The sequence below is a fragment of the Apteryx rowi genome, unplaced genomic scaffold (genome assembly GCF_003343035.1).
Source record: "Apteryx rowi isolate R43461 unplaced genomic scaffold, aptRow1 scaffold_263, whole genome shotgun sequence".
Classification (NCBI taxonomy): domain Eukaryota; kingdom Metazoa; phylum Chordata; class Aves; order Apterygiformes; family Apterygidae; genus Apteryx; species Apteryx rowi.
Genome location: NW_020449008.1, coordinates 164,726 through 183,705, shown reverse-complemented (window position 1 = coordinate 183,705; position 18,980 = coordinate 164,726). Strand labels below are relative to the sequence as shown.

The window sequence follows — 18,980 nt, the reverse complement described above, 5'->3', positions numbered from 1 at the left end:
ATTTTTGATACAATATCTAAGAACTAACTGGCATTGGTTAGGTCTTTTTTTAATAGAAGCTACCATTTTACTGGGAGACTTACTTATTATGATTTTTAAAATGGCTACTTATTCTAATTAAAGTTAAAGAGGTTAAAATTAAAGGGGTTGTTTTGATGTTACGCTTATGGGATTCTAAGCCTTAAATGCTTTTGCTGCAGGGGGATTCTGAAGTATGACTGCAGAGAGGTTGTGGGACCTCTGTCTTGGGAGGTGTCAGAGTCAACTGCATGTGGCCCTGAGCAACCTGATCTAACTGGACCTGCCCGGAGCAGGGGATTGGACTAGATGGCCTCCAGAGGTTGCCTCCAGAGGTTACCTCCAATCTAAATTGTTCTATTGTTTTGTGATTTTATGCTGAGACAGCTTTCTGAGCAGGCTTTCTTGGTAGAAATGTGGCAAAGAAAAATAAGGAGGCTGTTAGGAAAAAAAAAATCCCGGACTAATTGGAATTTTTTTGCTATGTGTTGGCCATGCTGTACTTGCCAGGAGAACATGACTGTGCTGGCTGACTATTTTCTACCAAGCTGTTATCTTCCTTCAGATAACCAGGTCTGGAAGCATAAAAATGAGATGAATTTTGGAATGGGAATTCTGTAAAATAATAACACTATGTTTGGAAAAATATGAACTCAAGTGTTTAATATTAAGGATCAAAGAGGATTAACAATAGCAATTAGCCTAAGCTAGGACGTTTACAAAGCATAGTTTAAAGGTATTTGGTGCTTATGATAGGTGGGTTAAAGGTGTTTTTCATGTTTGTGCTGTTGGTGACATATTTGTATATAATATTGCAAACACTGCATCTTAATTCCATTTCCTTGCCTTTTTCTATGTATGCCCTCTAAAAGATCACAATTGCAGTTTGTTGCTTAAGCAATTTCAGTAGGCTAATATATTGGTATTTACTTATCCTTGGATAAGAAAGTTGAACTTCGTATGACAATTGTCATACAATCTTTCCTTGTATGATTAATTCTTTTCACTGCTCTTTGCAGATATACATAAAAGAAAGGTTATGTTACACTAAAATGGTCATGAGGAAAAAATTCAGATGGAATAATTAGGCCACTTTTTTTAAAATTTAGCTTTTTGGGTTGAAAACATATGTTCTGTATGAGAGGTGGCAAACAGAGTAGAACAGTTAGGCAAGTTGCTCAAAGAGGACAATTGGCATCAGTGTTTACCTCATACTTAGCTAATAATTTGCTAAAATTGGTTGAAGTAGTCACCATAATTGAAGATGTGATTATGTTCTCATGGAATGGTTTTGATTTACTAAAGGTTTTAAGAGACCATCTTCACTCTATTTAGTGAGTAAGACAAAGGTTTGGCTGCAGTAAAAAGGGAGTCCCAACCATAATAGTTAGTGGTTTTATCATTGAAGCAACTTTAGGGATGTTCAAAGCAATGACTCTAAGAACAAAATTGGACTTGCTATGCAATTGGTCACCATATTAAAAAAAAAAAAAAAAAAAAAAACCTTGTATTTTCTTCCTCATGCTAAAATTTTGATAGTTTAGCAAAAAAATTGTGGATTATTTCACTGAATTTCAGAGTTTAGAGTACTGAATTATGCAGGAAAGTACTAGTTTGCTCTTACTCTGCTTTGTACTGTGAGGCTTTTTAGGAAAAATGGGGCAGTTTAGGGGTTTTGTGGCTACAAATGCTGATTCTTTAAAAAAATAAAGATGCTTGAGTTTTTACTATGGATGTAAAGGCTTTGTCATTATTTCAAAAATAATTAAAGGCTTTACATGTATTGAAACTAAGAAAATGGTATTTGAGGAAATTTTTGGATACAAAAAGGGAGAAGGCCACAAAAGCTTTACAGTTGGTCAGGACTTAAAATATCACTACTGACACATTCGTGTGCAAAATCAGTAAGGAATAGGTTTAGTTAGAGATCTCAAAAGGTGTAGCAGGTTATGCTAGAAAGTATTATATGGGTAGCTGTAAGACTGTAATAGGTATGCCTAAATCTGCATGTAACTGCATGAGAAGTTGGAAAATATGTGATATGACATTGCTGGCATTTTGCAGAGATGGAACTTTTATGGATACGCTAAAATACTTTGAACTAAATAATGCAAATGAATACTGTGGTATAAATAACATGATAGATGCTTTACAGTAATACTAAACTATTAACAGGAAGGATTGATATAGTAACAAACTTTGCTGACCTTCAGCATACAGCATATATGCTGTACTTGGTAAATTAACAGAAGCCCATATAACTTGATCAGGGAATAAACTAGTTTGCAAACTTCTCTAAGATAAACATTTATGTGAAACTTTTCTCTCAGTGGAAATAACTGAGACAATGCATTAAGCAAACTGGGTGGGGTTTTTACTCTGATACTTATCATAGGACAACTTCTCGTTACTGAGTGTTAAATTATTTAAGAGTGGTAGTCTTGCCAGTGCCTTGTTGTAGTGACAATTATGCATAATATGGAACTGATGTGTAGTTCATAAACATAGTTGTACGCAGTGTCATGCTATAGTGAAACTTTTTTTTATTCTTATACTGAACAAAATGCTTGAAGTAACTCAAGACATAAGGGAGAGTGGTAAAGCACCTAAAGCAGCGCTCTGTTGCAGTGTAGCTTTGATATAGAAACTTTGGGGTGTTTGCTTTCTTCCAGAAATAGTTTTTTATGACCTGTGCACCCTACTTCCGTGCACTTCTGTGAGGGTGATTGTAGTTGGACATGCATTCCTGAGGCGAGGCTGGAATGTGTTTTGATTCATGAGTACTTCTGATTAGTTGTCTTAGAACTCCTGAAGTAAATGATTAAGCTATGCAGCAGTTAGCCTAGGCCTAGTAGTATCTTGGCATACAGTGCCATTTGACTTTAAACCTCGCTGCTCTACAGAGGTGCTTGACAAAATAATAAAACAGAAGTTATTCTTGAGCTCAGGAGCTAATGAGAGAAGGTTTTGCTGCTGCATATAGAACTTAATACCAAACTCATTTAATTATTTCTCCTGGTTTGGATCCATTTTTCCAAACAAAGACTCACTTGAATTTTAAACTAAAACTTGCCCCTTTTCAATATTGTCTGAATCAATTGTTTCATTTCTGAAGGCTGCCACTTTGAATTCCGGTTTTAATCTTTCTCAAACTGAGCAACTAAATAACTTTTTTTTTTTTATCTGACTTAGAGAAGATGCAGTGTCTCTGGAAAGCCACCTTCAGCCTTGGATAACAAGAATTAAAGAATTCTAAATCAATTTGAAAGTTGTACCATTACTGCAGATCTGTCACTTGCACCCTTTCTATTTGGTTAGAGGTTTTAAAGATGTTTGACATGATGGGCGTTTTGTTTGTTTTTAGAGACTCAGCCTGCAGTTTGTTAAAAGCTGCCTTCCTGTGTGTTACTGCCACAGCTGAAAGCAGTGAATGTATTCAAACTTGGCCTTGGCACAGAAGAGACAGTCTGACAGTGCCTTAGCTTTTGAGTTTGTTCCCTTATGCTCCAAAATAGCTCAAATTTATTTACCTTTGGCTGCAAAGCACATCTTCAGAAGCATTTGGGAAAGAGTGAGGTGGCTGAGTGTGGGATGTATCTTAAGAATTTATTGTGAAAAATCATATTTAAGCTCACTGTGTATTTTTTGGAGTGTAACGCTGATTTCTTGAATGCTTTCTGTTGAGCTTATAGTAAGAACTGTGCTTATTAAAATGTTAATAAACCACCTTCAAAACTTTTGCCATTGCCTTTGAAGGAAACAAATTTCATACATTGTTGCCTTTGGGAACTAGAACACTTTCTTTTGTTCACGTTGCTCTTCTGGCTCAAGAGTTTGTCTTTCTTCTGAATTGTCGCTGCCTTTTGTTAGGGTTCCTTAATACAAAGATGATTAGTGGCAGTTTGATCCCATTAAGAGTGTGACTCTAGTACTTTACAACCATGTACTGCAGACTTCCTGCTCTAAACTTGCTGTCTGTGTACGTATGCATACGCTGACTGAGGAGGAGTTCAGTGTAGGGTAGTTCAGCAATGAAACATTTTTTTTTTTTGTTGTTTAGATTACAGTATCAGTACTATCAACACAAACACTTCCAGTTCTGGCATTTTCCATTGCAAATTGAGTGTCAAGCTCAATGTTTGAAATCCATTATGAACAGTAGTTAGTTTCTTTTAAAGACTAATATCTCTGATAACAGTACCTATTAGTAAGTAATCAAATTCATCAACCATGTTGTTGCTGGGGAGTACTTGTCCTGTTGAATCAGAACTGGAGAAGTTCCTCTTTTGATTTGTCCTTTTGGGGGTAGCCTTTCTGTAACCATGATGTTCTAAGAACATGGGTAGGACAAGGCTTAGAAATAGGTAGTAACTTGTATCAGACCAGCTGATATATTTGGAAAAAATAGGCTTTCAGAAATACACACCCTCTTTTAGCCTGAAATAGAAGCAGAAGCAGTTTTCACAGCTATATAAATTGAGAACAAATTTTCATGGTTTAGTTAAAAAATTTTAGCTGTAGTTTAGACTTCTGTCTTCTAGTAGGATAAGAAATCCTTTCAGGGGGACAGGAGTTTTTCTCTTCCTCTAATTTATCTTGGTGTTCGCCAAAAGAATGTATTCTAGGAGGCTGAGAAAATTGCCTGTGTGTCTTCATGAAAGCTTAGAGGGCCAGGGATTACCAAAAAAAAAAAAAAAGACATTGTGAAAGATTATTGCARCAGTAATGGAAGAATCTATAAAAGTTTCAGTTGTAATAGTGCCCTGATTTACCTAAGAAACAGAAACCTACTCTTCCATTCTTCATCTTTCTAACAAACCTCAGTCTACTGTGATGTATCCAGCTAAGCTCATGGCTCTCTCTGGATGCAGAATTTTTAACACAGAGGAACCTTGTTGATAGGCTCCAAGAAGGAATTCCTTCATCTGCTTTACCTAGCTGGCAAGGGCAGCATGCTTTGGATAATCAAAGATTGTTGCTGACGGCCCAGAGCAGGATGACCTGCTGAATGCCAGTGGTGAGGAGGAGGGGAAGAATTCAAAAACCTAAGCTTTTGGCTGGTTGAACTAGAAATGTGGCAGTGACTTTTCCTAGAGAAAATGGAAAAGTTGAGGCCTGATGTTTAATTTGATACTCTACAGATTTTTTTTTCCCCATCTGTCATAGGGACTCTGAGTACTTCCATGACTGCTGTAAATAAGTTGAAGTTTGCCATAATCATTCATGCCACTTTCTTGCATCCAGATAGACTGTGGCAAACCTGTTTTGTTCCAACTTTGTGCTAAATTTTTCTATTAAAACACAAGAAACGGACAGCTCTATTGACCTTGTTTTACTAAGGTAATACTGGAATCCACATGAAAAAAGTTTGGTATACTAATAAGCGGAAAGCCAATTTTGTTAATCAAGCCCCGATCTTATGCTTGCTAATCACTGTTACGGCCATATTAAAAGAATAATGCCTTGAGCAAGCTGAGACCAATGCTGCTGTTCACTGAGTCAGCTGTGAAGGTAGGAAAGATGATGAGTAAGCTTTCCTGGAGATTAAAATGGAAATGTATGCATATCTTGCAAAGGTAAGGCATCAAAAGGAACGGCTACCCTGCCTGTGGAAATATTTCATCTTTTTAATGAGCCAGAGGTCCCTCCCAGACTGTGCAGCTTATTCTAGATGAGAGTCCTTACTCTTCCTTATTTTTTGCTAGTATGAACAATGTGGAGACTTCTCCATTTATTGTAGGGGTGCTTAAATGTAGTGTGAGAACACCTACCTCATCCAGACAAAGACAGGCATTTTGGACAGCTTCTAAACTTGTGACTGACATTGACCCTAGAAACTCTTAGGAAACCATGTGTCTGACTCCCTTGGATGACAGAACTTGGTGTGCATTTTGAGGTGCTTAGTGTGTTGCTGTTCACTGTGTTTTGAAGTGTGTGTTTGAGACACCCACTGGCAAGAGAAGACTTTCAACTGATTTGGGAAGGGGAGATTGGCCCCCTATCTAGTACAGGTGGATCAAWTTTGGCCATCATAGGCATTGGCATCCTCCCCAGAAGAACCAATCCCCCAAACCAAAGCACTCCAGAAAGTAGCAGAGGCAGCTGATCTGGGATATTCCTCTGACAAACCGTGCATTATAAGCTGTCAGCTCCTAATGGTCATGGTCTTGCCCATTTGGCACTCCTGACATGTGCTTCATGCTTACTACTGTCAGCCAATGTCTACACAAGTTATTTTTTGAGGGTATGTTTTGGATGCAGGTGATTTAAGAGGAAGCAGCCCCCAGAACTCTCTCTTCAGATTGTTGAATGTTGAAAAGGTGTTCCTAAATACTTTTTTTTTTGCTGGTGAAGCAGACTTTGTTCTGGATCTGCTTTTCCATTTTAATATTTGGACTCTGTGGTAGTAGATTCCTGTCTTATCTCCTGTATGTATTTGTGTATTGTTTTTCCTTCTAGTTTTTCTTCTAGCACTGAGCAAAATAGTGTTTTCTGTTTATCTTGCCAGGTATTTGTTTAGTGGTATGCTTGTACATTTTGTGGGTTTAAGAGCTTTATTAGGATTTTTCTTTCATTCAGTGATGGATTTGAATGGGTAAATTTATGAAAGTTAAATACACAGAGCTAGTGCTCATAAGTACTTCTTTGGACTGTGCATGCACTAGTTGCACACCAATATCGTTCTTTGTATATGCAAACAACACTTTGGATCTGCACAGAAGTTCAATGCAGATATGAAAGCTTTATATTGGGTTTCAAATATGCCTTTAATCTATGCATTCTGCATGTTTATTCTGAGGGAGACTATACATTGCAGCCTTTGGTATTATAAACGTTAAAACTAGTTTGAAATGTCTGGAAACTTCTGGCTTGACATAACTAGAAGCAAACTGTATCCATGGTTGGATGGAACAGCGGTCAGAGTGAGAGCTTCCCCATGCTGGTCACCAGTATGCGTTGCTTCCACTAGGAGCCTTCAGAAGTTGTTATTGTGCTTTTCATGCTGTGAGTATTTGCCAGTAAAAGCTGTTGATGTTATGGTGACTTCTGAGATAAGGAAACCTACTTTCTTTCAAATGATTCCAGTGCATAAAGGCTGAATAGTTATGAATAAGATAGGCAAGCGTGGAAAAAGAATTAACATCAAATCTTACTCCAGGCATTTGCAACTCCTATAATATTTGTGGTTATAACAAATACTAGGATATACCACCAGAATTAATTGACTGGAGTTTAGCGGTAGTTAAACATTTGCTACTTCTGTGACACTAATGAATTAAAACACTCTTAATTTTCAATCAGTGTACCAGAAAAAATTGTTTAACTCTTTTTACACTTTTATCCAGATATATAAATATACAAAAAAAAGACTGTTTTATTAGTTGAGGTAAAGGAGCATGGATGGTTAAAGGCTCTCCCATGGCCTTAAGTGCTGTGAAAATTAAAACAAGGAGGTTGTAAGCTATCAAATATTCCACCTGGTGACAGGACTTGGCTACATTAGTACACAGGTGGTCACAAGGGAAGAATGACTGGACTGGTAACTAAACAATACTAAATGCCTAATCATTGTGTGTGTGTTTCTGTGGTTATTACAGATTCTTTAAATCTTAGCTTCAAGAAAAGGTTTGAGATGGCTTGAGTGCTATATTCATGCATGTGAAGAAATACCAAAATGTGAAAGAATTCTTTTTTTTTATTTTTAACTTACCAGGAAAGCAGAATGGAGATCTGAAGGCATCTGCAGGGCCTGTAAGAGATAAATGGGGTAAAATGGGATCAATTGATGTTTATTAGTAGCAAAGTAAAGTATTATTTACAGTGGAAAAGGGGAAACCACTGGTCACTGAATTTATGAAACAACAGGGAGGAACAATACAGTTAAAACATCAATGAATCAAGAAAGTGGCCTTTATAATAGTATTTTGAAGAAAAAAAACTAAACTCATTTGGGATATTTACTTTCAAAGTGTTTCTGGTAGCTAAGGGTGAGCAGAAACTTAATTTGGTTTCATGTAATAAAATGTCTCTTTTGGACTGGTGAAATGTTGATGCAGATGAAAGCAGGATATGGTTTTAACTATCTTATGTATTAAATGTATTTTGCTATTCTTGAAATTGTGAGGACCTTGACAATCTTATACCATTACTTTCCAATAAACATTTTATTTGCATGGCAAGGAAATGTATGTCTTGTACATCATCTGTGTGATAGGAAGTAACCTGATAGACTCAGAATGATCAGAAAGTTATTTTTAAACTATTGAAATTATATGTTCATGTACAAATAAACAGTGTTAATCCAGAAAGCTGATAATTGCAGGGTAAAGTCTTGGCCATATGTAAGTGTAGCTGTGACTGAAGAAGTAGTTTGGTTTTTTTCCTGATCGGTTCCTACAAATAATAGAATTTGTCACTTTTGGTTTTGTCTCAAATACTTCTTGAGGGTGGGGGAAGGGGAAATATTGCAGAGTATTCATGGTTTACCTCAGAAAATGAAGAAATTTACATCTTAAATGAAACAATATATTAGGTTTTTTTCCCAGAATTCAGACTCTTTACAGTGTTTTTTCATATAGGTTTTTAATTAAAGTTTTAACTTATCTACARTTTCTAAAGCTAGTAGCTAGAATACTAGAATTCTTCTCTATATATTTGGCTGCATTGCTTAAATACCCTGTACAAGGGTACTGTCTTGTACCTAGAAGAATTCTCGGCCACCACCTAAGGTGGCAGACTGTACATTCCATTTTTTTTTAAATGTTGATATTGTAGTGTCCATAATTTTAAATGCCATTTTCAACCATTGTTTTCACTGTAGGAAAGAAACTAATTTACTGGTGTAGAAGGTCTTTTAAATGATTTTACTAGACTTTGTGCTTTGTGTACAAGTTTGTGAATTCAATTTTAAATTACTTCAGTTGCATTTAAACATTATAGTAGTCTATAAAATATTTTGATTTGAAAAGCATTGTTAGAGAAAAATAATACCAAATTTCAAACCTAGATACCTTTGGGGCTGTTGTTGATTGGAGTGTTCAGCACTCAGAATACGCGCACACATTCACAAAGGGAAAACAGAAATCTATTTTAAACTGTAGTATTAACGCACTGTGGCACTTCAAAATTAGTTACATTTAGTTGTTCATAAGCAAATGTTTCTGCTTGGTTTCGTCTTGGTCCCTCTTCTAGTTGTGTGCAATTACCATTAATGCCTTAATTTTTCTCAAATAGGATGGAGGTCCAGTGCAGCCTCCTTCACCAAACTGACTTGCAGTCGGCCTGAAGCACTGTGTAGAAAGGGTTTACATGTCTTGCTCAATCTTGCTTGAAACACTTGTCACCCTTCACCCAATTCTGTCTTCCCAAGACTGATTCTGCTTTTGACAGGTCCTATTTGGATGCGTTGTATCCTGGAGCTCTCATCTGCTGAGAAGCCCAGGATACCATTGGCCTTCTTTGCCACAAGGTTTCATTGCTGGCCCATGTCCAACTTGTCCACCAGGACCCCCAGGTCATTCTCAGCAGAGCTGCTTTCCTGCAGGTTGGCCCCCAGCCTGTACTGGTGCATGGGGTTGTTCCTCCCTAGGTGCAGGACCCTGCACTTGCCTTTGTTGAACTTCATGAGGTTCCTCCCTGTTCATTTCTGCAGCCTGTTGAGGTCCTGCTGAGCAGCAGCACAACCCTCTGGTATATTAGTCATTCCCCCCGGTTCTATATCATCGGCGAACTTGCTGATGGTATGCTCTCCCCAGGTCATTGATGACTAAGTCGAACAGGGTATACTCAACACCAGTCGACCCTGGGGTATACTGCTGGTGACTGGCCTCCAAGTTGGACTTTGTGCCACAGATCGCAACACTCTGAGCTCTGCCATTCAGCCAGTTCTCAGTCCACATCACTGTCTGCTCATCTAGCCCATACTTCATCAGCCTGCCTATGAGGATGTTATGGGAGACTGTCAAAAGCCTTGCTGAAGTCAAGGTAGACAACATCCACTGCTCTCCCCTCATCCACCCAGCCAGTCATTCCATCATAGAAGGCTATCAGATTGGTTCAGCATGATTTCCCCTTGGTGAAGCCATGCTGACTACTCCTGATCACTTTATTTTCCTCCACATGCTTGGAGATGGCCTCCAGGATRAGCTGCTYCATCACCTTTYSAGGGATGGAGGTGAGGCTGACTGGCCTGTAGTTCCCTGGGTCCTCCTYCTTGCCCTTTTTGAAGACTGGGGTGACATTGGCTTTCTTCCACTTGTTCCTTCCTTAGACACCCATATGCCTCTTCCTTGCTGCYGCTGTTCTGATTCAGATGCAGGTACCAATATTCCCTATCTTCATATCTCAGACTACCAGGAGGAGGAGGGATGTATAAGTGGAGTAAAAAACATGTATTTGAAATAGAAGTTGGGGTGCGCACATACACCTGAATAGGGTGACTGGATGAATACAGGAGGAAAACTAGCAAAGGCTAGGAGTGTGTGTGTGTGTAATGAGCAGAGACCTATGTAAAATAGCTGCTTATGAAATATCGGTATTATGTACTTGGAGTGAGTGGCTCACTGGAGAAAGCAGACAATTTGTTTTGTTTTTTGTTATGCATAATATACTCTGGGAGGCTCAGGCTGTTAGAAAAGATGGGCACCTTGGTCTGGAAAGTCTGAGAACTGGTAATCTATGGCACCAAAAACTTGACTTGAACAACTACTTAAACTTGATGTGAACCATTTAATTTTAGTATGAAACTATTCTAAATAACTGTTTATAAATGCCTGCTTGAGGAATTTGGTTTCTTTAGGATGAAAACTTATTTACTGAATAAAAAACCTGCCACATCTGAGAAACAAGTTTTGTAAATATATTACAGCAACCATTTCACAAAAAAAGATAGTAAACTAGGGAGATTGCTTCATATTTTTTAGATATTAATTAATAAACCATTATGCTTTTTAAATGTGTTAAATGCCAAGTATATAACTCAGGTTCTGTGTGTCATGAAGCCAATTACAGAAAAATGCTGAATTTCCAAAATTCTAGCAGTCATCATAGGGCATGAAATTTGAATGTCATATGTAATGTGATATGTAACATGATTTATGAAGCAGTAGTTTAAAGCAAGTCTAGGGTTTTGGGGGGGATGTGTGTGTTGTGGGTGTTTGGTTTGTTTGTTAGGGGGTTTTTTTGTTTGTTTGTTTGAAACTGTTAGTATAGAGGACTTTCTTTGGAATATAAGGTTGTTATTTTCTAGTGTTTTAGCCTGATTGTATTCCAAATAAAGTAAATATAAGGAAGAAAGTTGTTATTTTTCTAGTATTCTAGCCTGGTTCTTCCTTATATTTGTTCTCAACTATGATGCTAGTTYCTTTAGTTTCCTCTGGAGCAGGAGATGGTCTGGAATGAGGTGGGTGAATCATCTCTGCTTTACATGCAGTTCTTTAAAAGTGGCCTTATGCCCCAGAAGGCTGATGAAATAGCGAGCTGAGTGGACCGTACTAAGTCAGCTTAATTCTGTTCTCTGAATACCTGCCTGAGGCTTGGCAACTGTTGGCTATTACCACATGGTGAGAACTTGCTCAAACAACTCAAAATGAAAATAGTAAAAATACCATGAGGCAGCCAGCTCCTATTCAGGATTAGCATTTAAAATGCTAATTTAGTAGTGCAAATTTATGAAAGGAAATGCCCCTGCTAGGGACCTAAATCCCTGGGCCTTTAACTAGAGACACAAATGGATGCTAATCTAAAGCTTTCAGTAGTTGCACAAAGTTAGCATAACCAGTTTTAACAGTGTACTTGGTTGTGGAACTAGAACTGGAATAATTTTGAGCGAATAAATGACTTGCCCTTCCATTACAAATACTTTAGGAAGTTTTCTTTGAACTGCTTAGTTTTGCTAATGCTTTTAATACATATGAATAGGATAGTTGTTAGTGTATGCTGTTAGAAATTACTTCTCTTTCTGTTTCTCTTGAAAATGAGTTCTATTTTTTGTGCACCTTGTTAATAGGTGAAAGGTGTTTTGGCATGGATACATTGATTGTATMGTGCCAGCTGCTTTATGATGCTGGTAGCTTGTCATCTTCAATTATATTGTGATTTAATGTTTAAAAAATTTTTTGGTCAAGATGAAGACAAATCGCTGCTAACTCATGTGTGTGTTAGAGGTTACCAAACTTTCTTTGACTTATTGAAATCGATATAGCCTAAAATAAAAAACTAACCCAAATGAGTGTTTTGAGGACATTGTCTAAAAGAACTGGTGTTACTGTCCTGTCACTGATGGTTTTGATTTCTTGCAGCTTTGACAAGGAGTCTTACAAGGATTTTTACAGCTTATCATGCCTGTATTTATCTGCCTAGTCAATGATAAAAAGTGCCACTTATTTTTCTACCATGTAACACACTTTTAATTTATTTTTCTTTTTAAGACTGTGTCCCTTTGTACTTTGAGGAGCTATTCTGAAGCAGATGGTTTGTATGTAAGCCTGCTGACAAAATTCTGAATAAACGTGACCCTAAAAGTTGAATAGTTTCCTGTATTTCAGATCTGAATCGGATCTGATTCAAATGTAAAAATGAGAAACAGGCCTTAAGCATTTGAATGGTTCGCATACTCCCTTACTGCTAATCTTTATTTTTCAGTCAGGTAGCTAGGGCAGATAAGACATTGACTTTGATATTTAATAGGCTGTGCAAATTCTGTTAACTGAGGTCTTATGCTTTGTTTAATGTTTACAAAAGCCAGCCTGACTGACCTTGAAATGGCTGGAAATGTTACTCTGAGAGCAGAATCAACCTTTTTATTTATTTATTTATTTACTTTAACTTTCCATCACATAGATTAGTGGTTCCATACTGGTGTAGACAAAAAATGAATGGGTGTTCATTGCATAGCATGCATGTTTCTCTGTATCCTCATCCCTCTGTAGCATCTACATCTAATGCCTATGGAGGTTTTTTCCCTACAGAGTTTACTTGCATATTAATGGCAGGTATGGGACCTCCTTGTTATTGCTGTCAGTATCTTTCCACATTAAATTCCACATTATACTTTTGAACGAGTTGCTATCTAGTTTGTCAGCAATGAAGCATAGATTTAATGGTAGGGCACATCCAGTYTTTGCTCTATGTACAGTGGCTGTGTGTTTCCATACTGCATTCTTAAAAAACAAAAACTCTATTGTTAGATTTGAGGTAGATTTCACAATAYTCCTTTGTATGTCTGTGCAGTTTTCTTAATCCTGGAAGAAAGTGTAATTAAATATTTAACATAAAGTTAAGGTATTAGGTACTTTACCATAAGTATGGAAGAGGAATTTGCATTTGTGTTACAGATTTGGATGATCTAAAACATGGCCAAGCAATAATAGTGCAGAACTCGTAATGGCATTGCAGGACTAATAAAATACAGCTTTTGTAGTGTTTTTGCTGCTTTACTGACTAAACTCTCTGTCCTCTGGCTAGCTTTGGCTTTTAAAATAAGTAGCTTTTTCTGCAGGAAAACTTATGGTCTTTGTTGCAAGGGGCTTTCAACATCTTCCATGCAGATCATGTTTCAACCTACTCTCAGTATCTTAGGTAAAGCAGCCATATTTTGAGATTTAAAATACTATATGTTACAACTGATGAATTTCTGTTGTGGTTATCTTGCTCCTCAATACTTGTGTTAATTAGAGATTTATCTTGCTTTTAGTTCAGAGTGTTCAAGTAGGAATTGCTAAGTGTGTCTCCTCCATAGGTTGGAAATTACAAGCGGACAGTAAAACGAATTGATGATGGTCACAGACTTTGCAGTGATCTCATGAACTGTATTCATGAACGGGCACGAATAGAGAAGGTCTATGCTCAGCAGCTTACAGAATGGGCAAAAAGATGGAAACAACTTGTGGAAAAAGGTAAATACATTCTTTTAATTTTTAACTTTTAAAGTTTTTTTAATGAAAAAATATTTTCTAAATATCTTTGTTTTGATAAGTGCAAAGTAGAAATTCTGTACTTTTTAGCCTATAATGGAGTTCTTACAAAGGCTCAGTAGTGTGACAAAGTAGTGTTTCCAAGATTGAGTTTTTCATAATTTTTTTTTTAAATAAAAGGCGGCTGCTCCTTTCGGTAAGAAACAAGCAAGCTACCAAATAGATGTATCTTACCTTCAGTGTTGAGGTAGCCAGAAAGATTAAATTCTAGAGAACTAGCTGTTTCTAGGTGAATAATGGTATAGAGTGCACAGTTTGAAAAATACATCTGGATAATAGTGGTCAGCGGTGTCTGGTGAAAGACCAGTAATAAAGCAAGTAGGTATCGTTTTAATGGAAGGCTAATCTAATCCCAGTTTAATACATTCCGTAATAGTTTGTCATTTCCTGTTATCCATGCTTCAAAAAGGATGTTGAGAGGTTGAAGGTAGTTCAAAGAAGAGCTATGGGTATAGCTGGAAGAATCATAGTACAGGAAGGAGGAGGCCAGACTAAGTGAATATTGCCTCTTCTGGTCTAAAAATCTGTGAAACTCTAAATTTGTGTAAGAAGAAACTGTTTCCTGTTCTAGATCTGTATCAATATCTAAGAATTACTGTTTAAAAGTAAATACAAGTCGATAGCTTCAGGTAGTTTCTTGGGAATAAAAGTTCCATGTGGGTGATGGTTACTGAGAATGACACTTTCTGTTGTGTTTAGGCCCACAGTATGGAACAGTAGAAAGGGCTTGGTGTGCTTTTATGTCAGAAGCTGAAAAAGTGAGTGAACTACATCTAGAAGTAAAAGGTTCACTGATGAATGAAGACTTTGAAAAAATCAAGAACTGGCAGAAGGAAGCCTTTCATAAGCAAATGATGGGAGGATTTAAGGAAACCAAAGAAGCAGAAGATGGATTTAGGAAAGCTCAGAAACCCTGGGCAAAAAAGCTGAAAGAGGTACAGCAGTAGATTATGTATTAGATATCCTGTGTTACAATATACTAATGTCTCAAATTCCTTTAGGGGAGTAAACTCCCTATTCTCTCTGCTGGATCCTCCTTTCTCAAAAAGATCTCTTGCTTTCTGTCCTCTTCTAAAAATAAATACTTTCTCTTGGTCTATTCTGATCTTGGTGACTTCAGTGAAAATCTGGGGAAAAAAGTGGCATTTAAGCTACTCTTCTATCATTTTAACAGTATCTGATTTCCTGCATTGGAAAGTTATGTTTAAAAARTAAGCAGGGAAAAAGTGTCTGTGGGTTCTTCTCCTTTGTCATGTAGTGTTGTTCTTAAAACAGGTTTGCAGAAGAAGGGGAGCAGGGGAACATGGGCATGACAAAATGTTTTATTTGGGACTTTCTCTAGACCTTTCCTTGAGTCTGTTCTTACATTTGTCTAAACTGTGTGAGTCAAGTTTCTTGTATGGTGAGAGAATGTTGAGATTCACAAGTGCTTCATTAATTTCCTCACATTGATCTTTGTGTATCGTTCATTACTTGGCCTTAACTATATGTTTTCCAAAAAAAGAAAAAAAAAATCCTGAAACAAAACCTGACATTTCCTTCACTGCAATGTTGTCATAAGGCTAAGAAATTCAGTTGATGGTTGTTTTATAAACTGTACCAGATGCAAAGATTCAAATTTTCTTTGTAGGTGGAAGCTGCAAAGAAAGCATACCATGCAGCCTGCAAAGAGGAGAAACTGGCTATATCCAGAGAAACAAATAGCAAAGCAGATCCAGCACTGAATCCTGAACAACTTAAGAAATTACAAGACAAAGTGGAAAGAGGCAAACAAGATGTACTAAAGGTATACGGCATGCTGACATACTGTTCATGTGTGGTTGTTTTAAAATATAGCTTGTGCATATTTTAAGGGAGTTTTGTGTGTTGTGATGTGTCTTGGTTTATTTGTTTTTTGGGGAGGGGATGGGGGGGGATTTTTTTTGTTTTGTGGAATGTGTGGTGGGCTGCTGTGCGGTTCATTTTCGGTTATGGTCCTATGCCAGAATGTAGAGTTTTCTCCAAAGCATGCGTTGTTGCAAAGTTGTTCTTGTGTGAGGAACAGATAATATATTACCCCTACTTCACGTAAGTGCTTTCAGCAGGCAAGGAAGCAGAATAAGATAGGTAGCTTCCAGGACAGAGTTCATTACTCATTGAAGGTAATGAAGTTTGAGTTATTTCGTTTGAGAGGCTGTATTGTCAGCTTGCTGACAACATCTAAGCTTGTAATCATTCTTGACCTGCAGAATGTGTGGTTGTGGCATGGGGGTTTGTGGGGGGKTTTTTGTTTCTTTGTTTTAAAGAAAGAAAGCTGATATAATCAATTTAAATAAAAGTAAATGCATTTGTGGAAATTCTATTCTATTGCCCAGTTTGATTTACTACTTTAGCTAGCTGCTACCAAGAGATCTTTCTTGTGTGGGGGAAAAAAATTCCTTTTCAAAGGAATCTTTCCTTTGAGATGCTGTTCTGTATTTGGGTGTTTTATGGTTTTGAGTGTTGTGGGGGGTTTTTTTGGTTTTTGTTTTTTGGGGTTTTTTTGTGTGTGTGAGATCTGGAAGGCTGATGTTACATTGAGTGGGATCTTTCAATTCATGTCTGTGGACTATTTCTGTAAATATCTAGAACCTCAGGTTCTGTGTGTTAACTGAGTTCACAGGGCATGTGATTTATTTTCGCAGGGACATATGCCTTTTTTCCCCCTGTCCTTAACTCGTAGTGGACTATGTAAATTGCTGAAGGGGAAAAAGCCAGCACTCTGAAATTGTTTGGAGAACTTTAAATCAGAGACATGTAACTTGAAAGACTGCCTGCTATGATTTATTCTGTGGCTCCTTTGTTGTTTTTTTTATCTGTAATATTACATTAACATTTGTCATGCTTTCTTTTAAAAAGCCAGAGAAATGGCTTAGAACTTTACTGTAACTTTCCTGCTATTTTGTTAGATAACTCTCATCATGATCCAGCATGGGTGCTGTGATCATACAAAGAGAACAGAGTTTGGGAGCTCCTGGTCTGGGCCTTGACCCTTACTATATTGTTCAATCCATTATGTAGGCTAGTAATAAGATAAATTACTAACTTTTTTTCTCCCCCTCCACACAGACAAAAGAAAAATATGAAAAATCACTGAAAGAATTAGATAGTGCTACTCCTCAATATATGGAAAACATGGAACAGGTATTTGAACAGTGTCAGCAGTTTGAGGAAAAACGTTTACGTTTCTTTCGAGAAGTATTACTGGAAGTTCAGAAACACCTTGACTTGTCTAATGTTGCAAGGTAAAGCTATGTAAGACTTCAAGATTAATGCTTAATACTTTCAGCAAAAATAATCCATACTGCAAGTAGATCAGTTTAGTCTGTTTTTCTAATGTGTTACTTAAATTTCTTTAAAGCTTAAATGAAAAAGCTTATTCCTTTTCTTTTTTCTAGGATCAGATTAGCATCTATCCCTAACACCTAATAGTTTTATGTAACATTTCAGTGCTAAATGAACTAAGAAACCCTCATTCTTGCTATATTTTTATAATCAACTGCTTGCAAATTAGAGAGGACTCGGAGTTCGGAAAGAAAATTCTGTACCAAAGGTTGGGAAAGGGGGTTTGGTGGATTGTATTGCATGTTTATCAGAGACCACCCTAGAGTTTATTAGTGAAAGATAGCATGAACTTTGTAGCTTAAACACATCTGTGATAAAATGTTAGAGCTGAGTCTTAGAGCTGAGTCTAAAGTAGTACAGGAATTATTTTAGTGGGAGTAACTGTTAAAGATCCATTGGTCTACCATCAGTGACTCTTAAGAGGGACTCTTGTTCCTCTTAATTCTAAAGTCTGTTTTTTATGCCATAATATGTATAAAGCGTATCTTGTACTTTGGTCTTTCTGCTTGGACTCTCCGCGCCGCATTCCAAGAGATCAAAACTTCTCCCTTTGCTAAGGAACTCAGACCAGAGCTCATTAAGCTTATCACTTTGTCATACCGTGTGTAGCACATCATCTACTACAAGCCTTTTGACAATAAGCTACTTCTGTATGTCAACAAGTCAGTGGTTGTAATGATTTTGTTTACTTTTATATTTGAAGTAAGACACTGTAACGCTTGCAGCAAATGCTGTGAAGCTCTCTGTGATTTTACATCTTGCTTCTAACAGCAGGATTTCATGTGCACTTTAGCCAGCACAGCAATTGAAAGGAGGGAAAAAAAAAAAAAAGTGTGCTCCTGGCTGCTCACTTCTGCTCCCTCTTGTGCTGGTGACAGTATTTTTATGGTAGCCCATCCAGCAGAAATAAAGGAGCTGATCAAGGTAACCAAGGGCAGGAAAATCTAGTTTGTTTTTAACCCAGATCAGTTTCCCGGGTTGACTTGCTATGCAATCACATAAAAACTAGTGCTGGCACAAGCAAAGAGGGTGGCTTAGGGGCAAGAACAAATATGTAGCAGGCAATAGGTGTTGGCAAGACCACTTGTTTTAGCAGCATTATTGTTTTACGTTGCTTCAAAGTTCTCATGGAACTACCATAGAAAACAGGTCCTTTTTCCTCTCTGAGTAGATAGATGGTTAGCATCGCTGCCCATATGAATTCATTTCAATCAGCCTGAAAGAAGCTACAGAACAGAAATAAATGAGAAATAGTTAATTTCAAAAGGCAGGGTGGGGAAAAGCTATAAAATATGACTGAGTGGAGACATAGTGATTTTCTTTTAAGATACTTAGATGGTTTAGGAATGGTTTTATGGTATACTAATAAAATGCAAACAAGAAAAAGAACTATTAGGGTAAAATTAGGGATAAAATGACTGTAACTGTTGATCTGTTTTCTTCCTTTTTTTAAATATATAGAGGTAAAAAGTGTAGAACAATTTCTCAAAAGAGAATCTGATTTTTTTTTTTAAGCTTGCTTAAATGAGACTAATAATGTTGAAGAGGATAGTCCAAATAATAGCCCATCCCTATTTTCTGGGGATGTAGAGCTCCTCCAGTTCATTGTTGATTTGAGTTAACCGA

General features: G+C 37.1%; 1 protein-coding gene across 10 annotated transcripts in view; it reads left to right on the top strand.

Moving 5' to 3' along the window:
- The window catches only part of PACSIN2 (protein kinase C and casein kinase substrate in neurons 2), a 72,341-nt gene that overhangs the window by 41,455 nt on the left and 11,906 nt on the right, over window positions 1-18,980 (top strand). For all 10 annotated transcript variants that reach the window (XM_026067813.1, XM_026067821.1, XM_026067819.1 and 7 more), the window contains 4 exons: window positions 13,757-13,913; window positions 14,691-14,926; window positions 15,622-15,777; window positions 17,079-17,254. In XM_026067813.1, coding sequence (XP_025923598.1) covers window positions 13,757-13,913; window positions 14,691-14,926; window positions 15,622-15,777; window positions 17,079-17,254 — 725 coding nt within the window. The remainder of the gene's footprint in view (window positions 1-13,756; window positions 13,914-14,690; window positions 14,927-15,621; window positions 15,778-17,078; window positions 17,255-18,980) is intronic.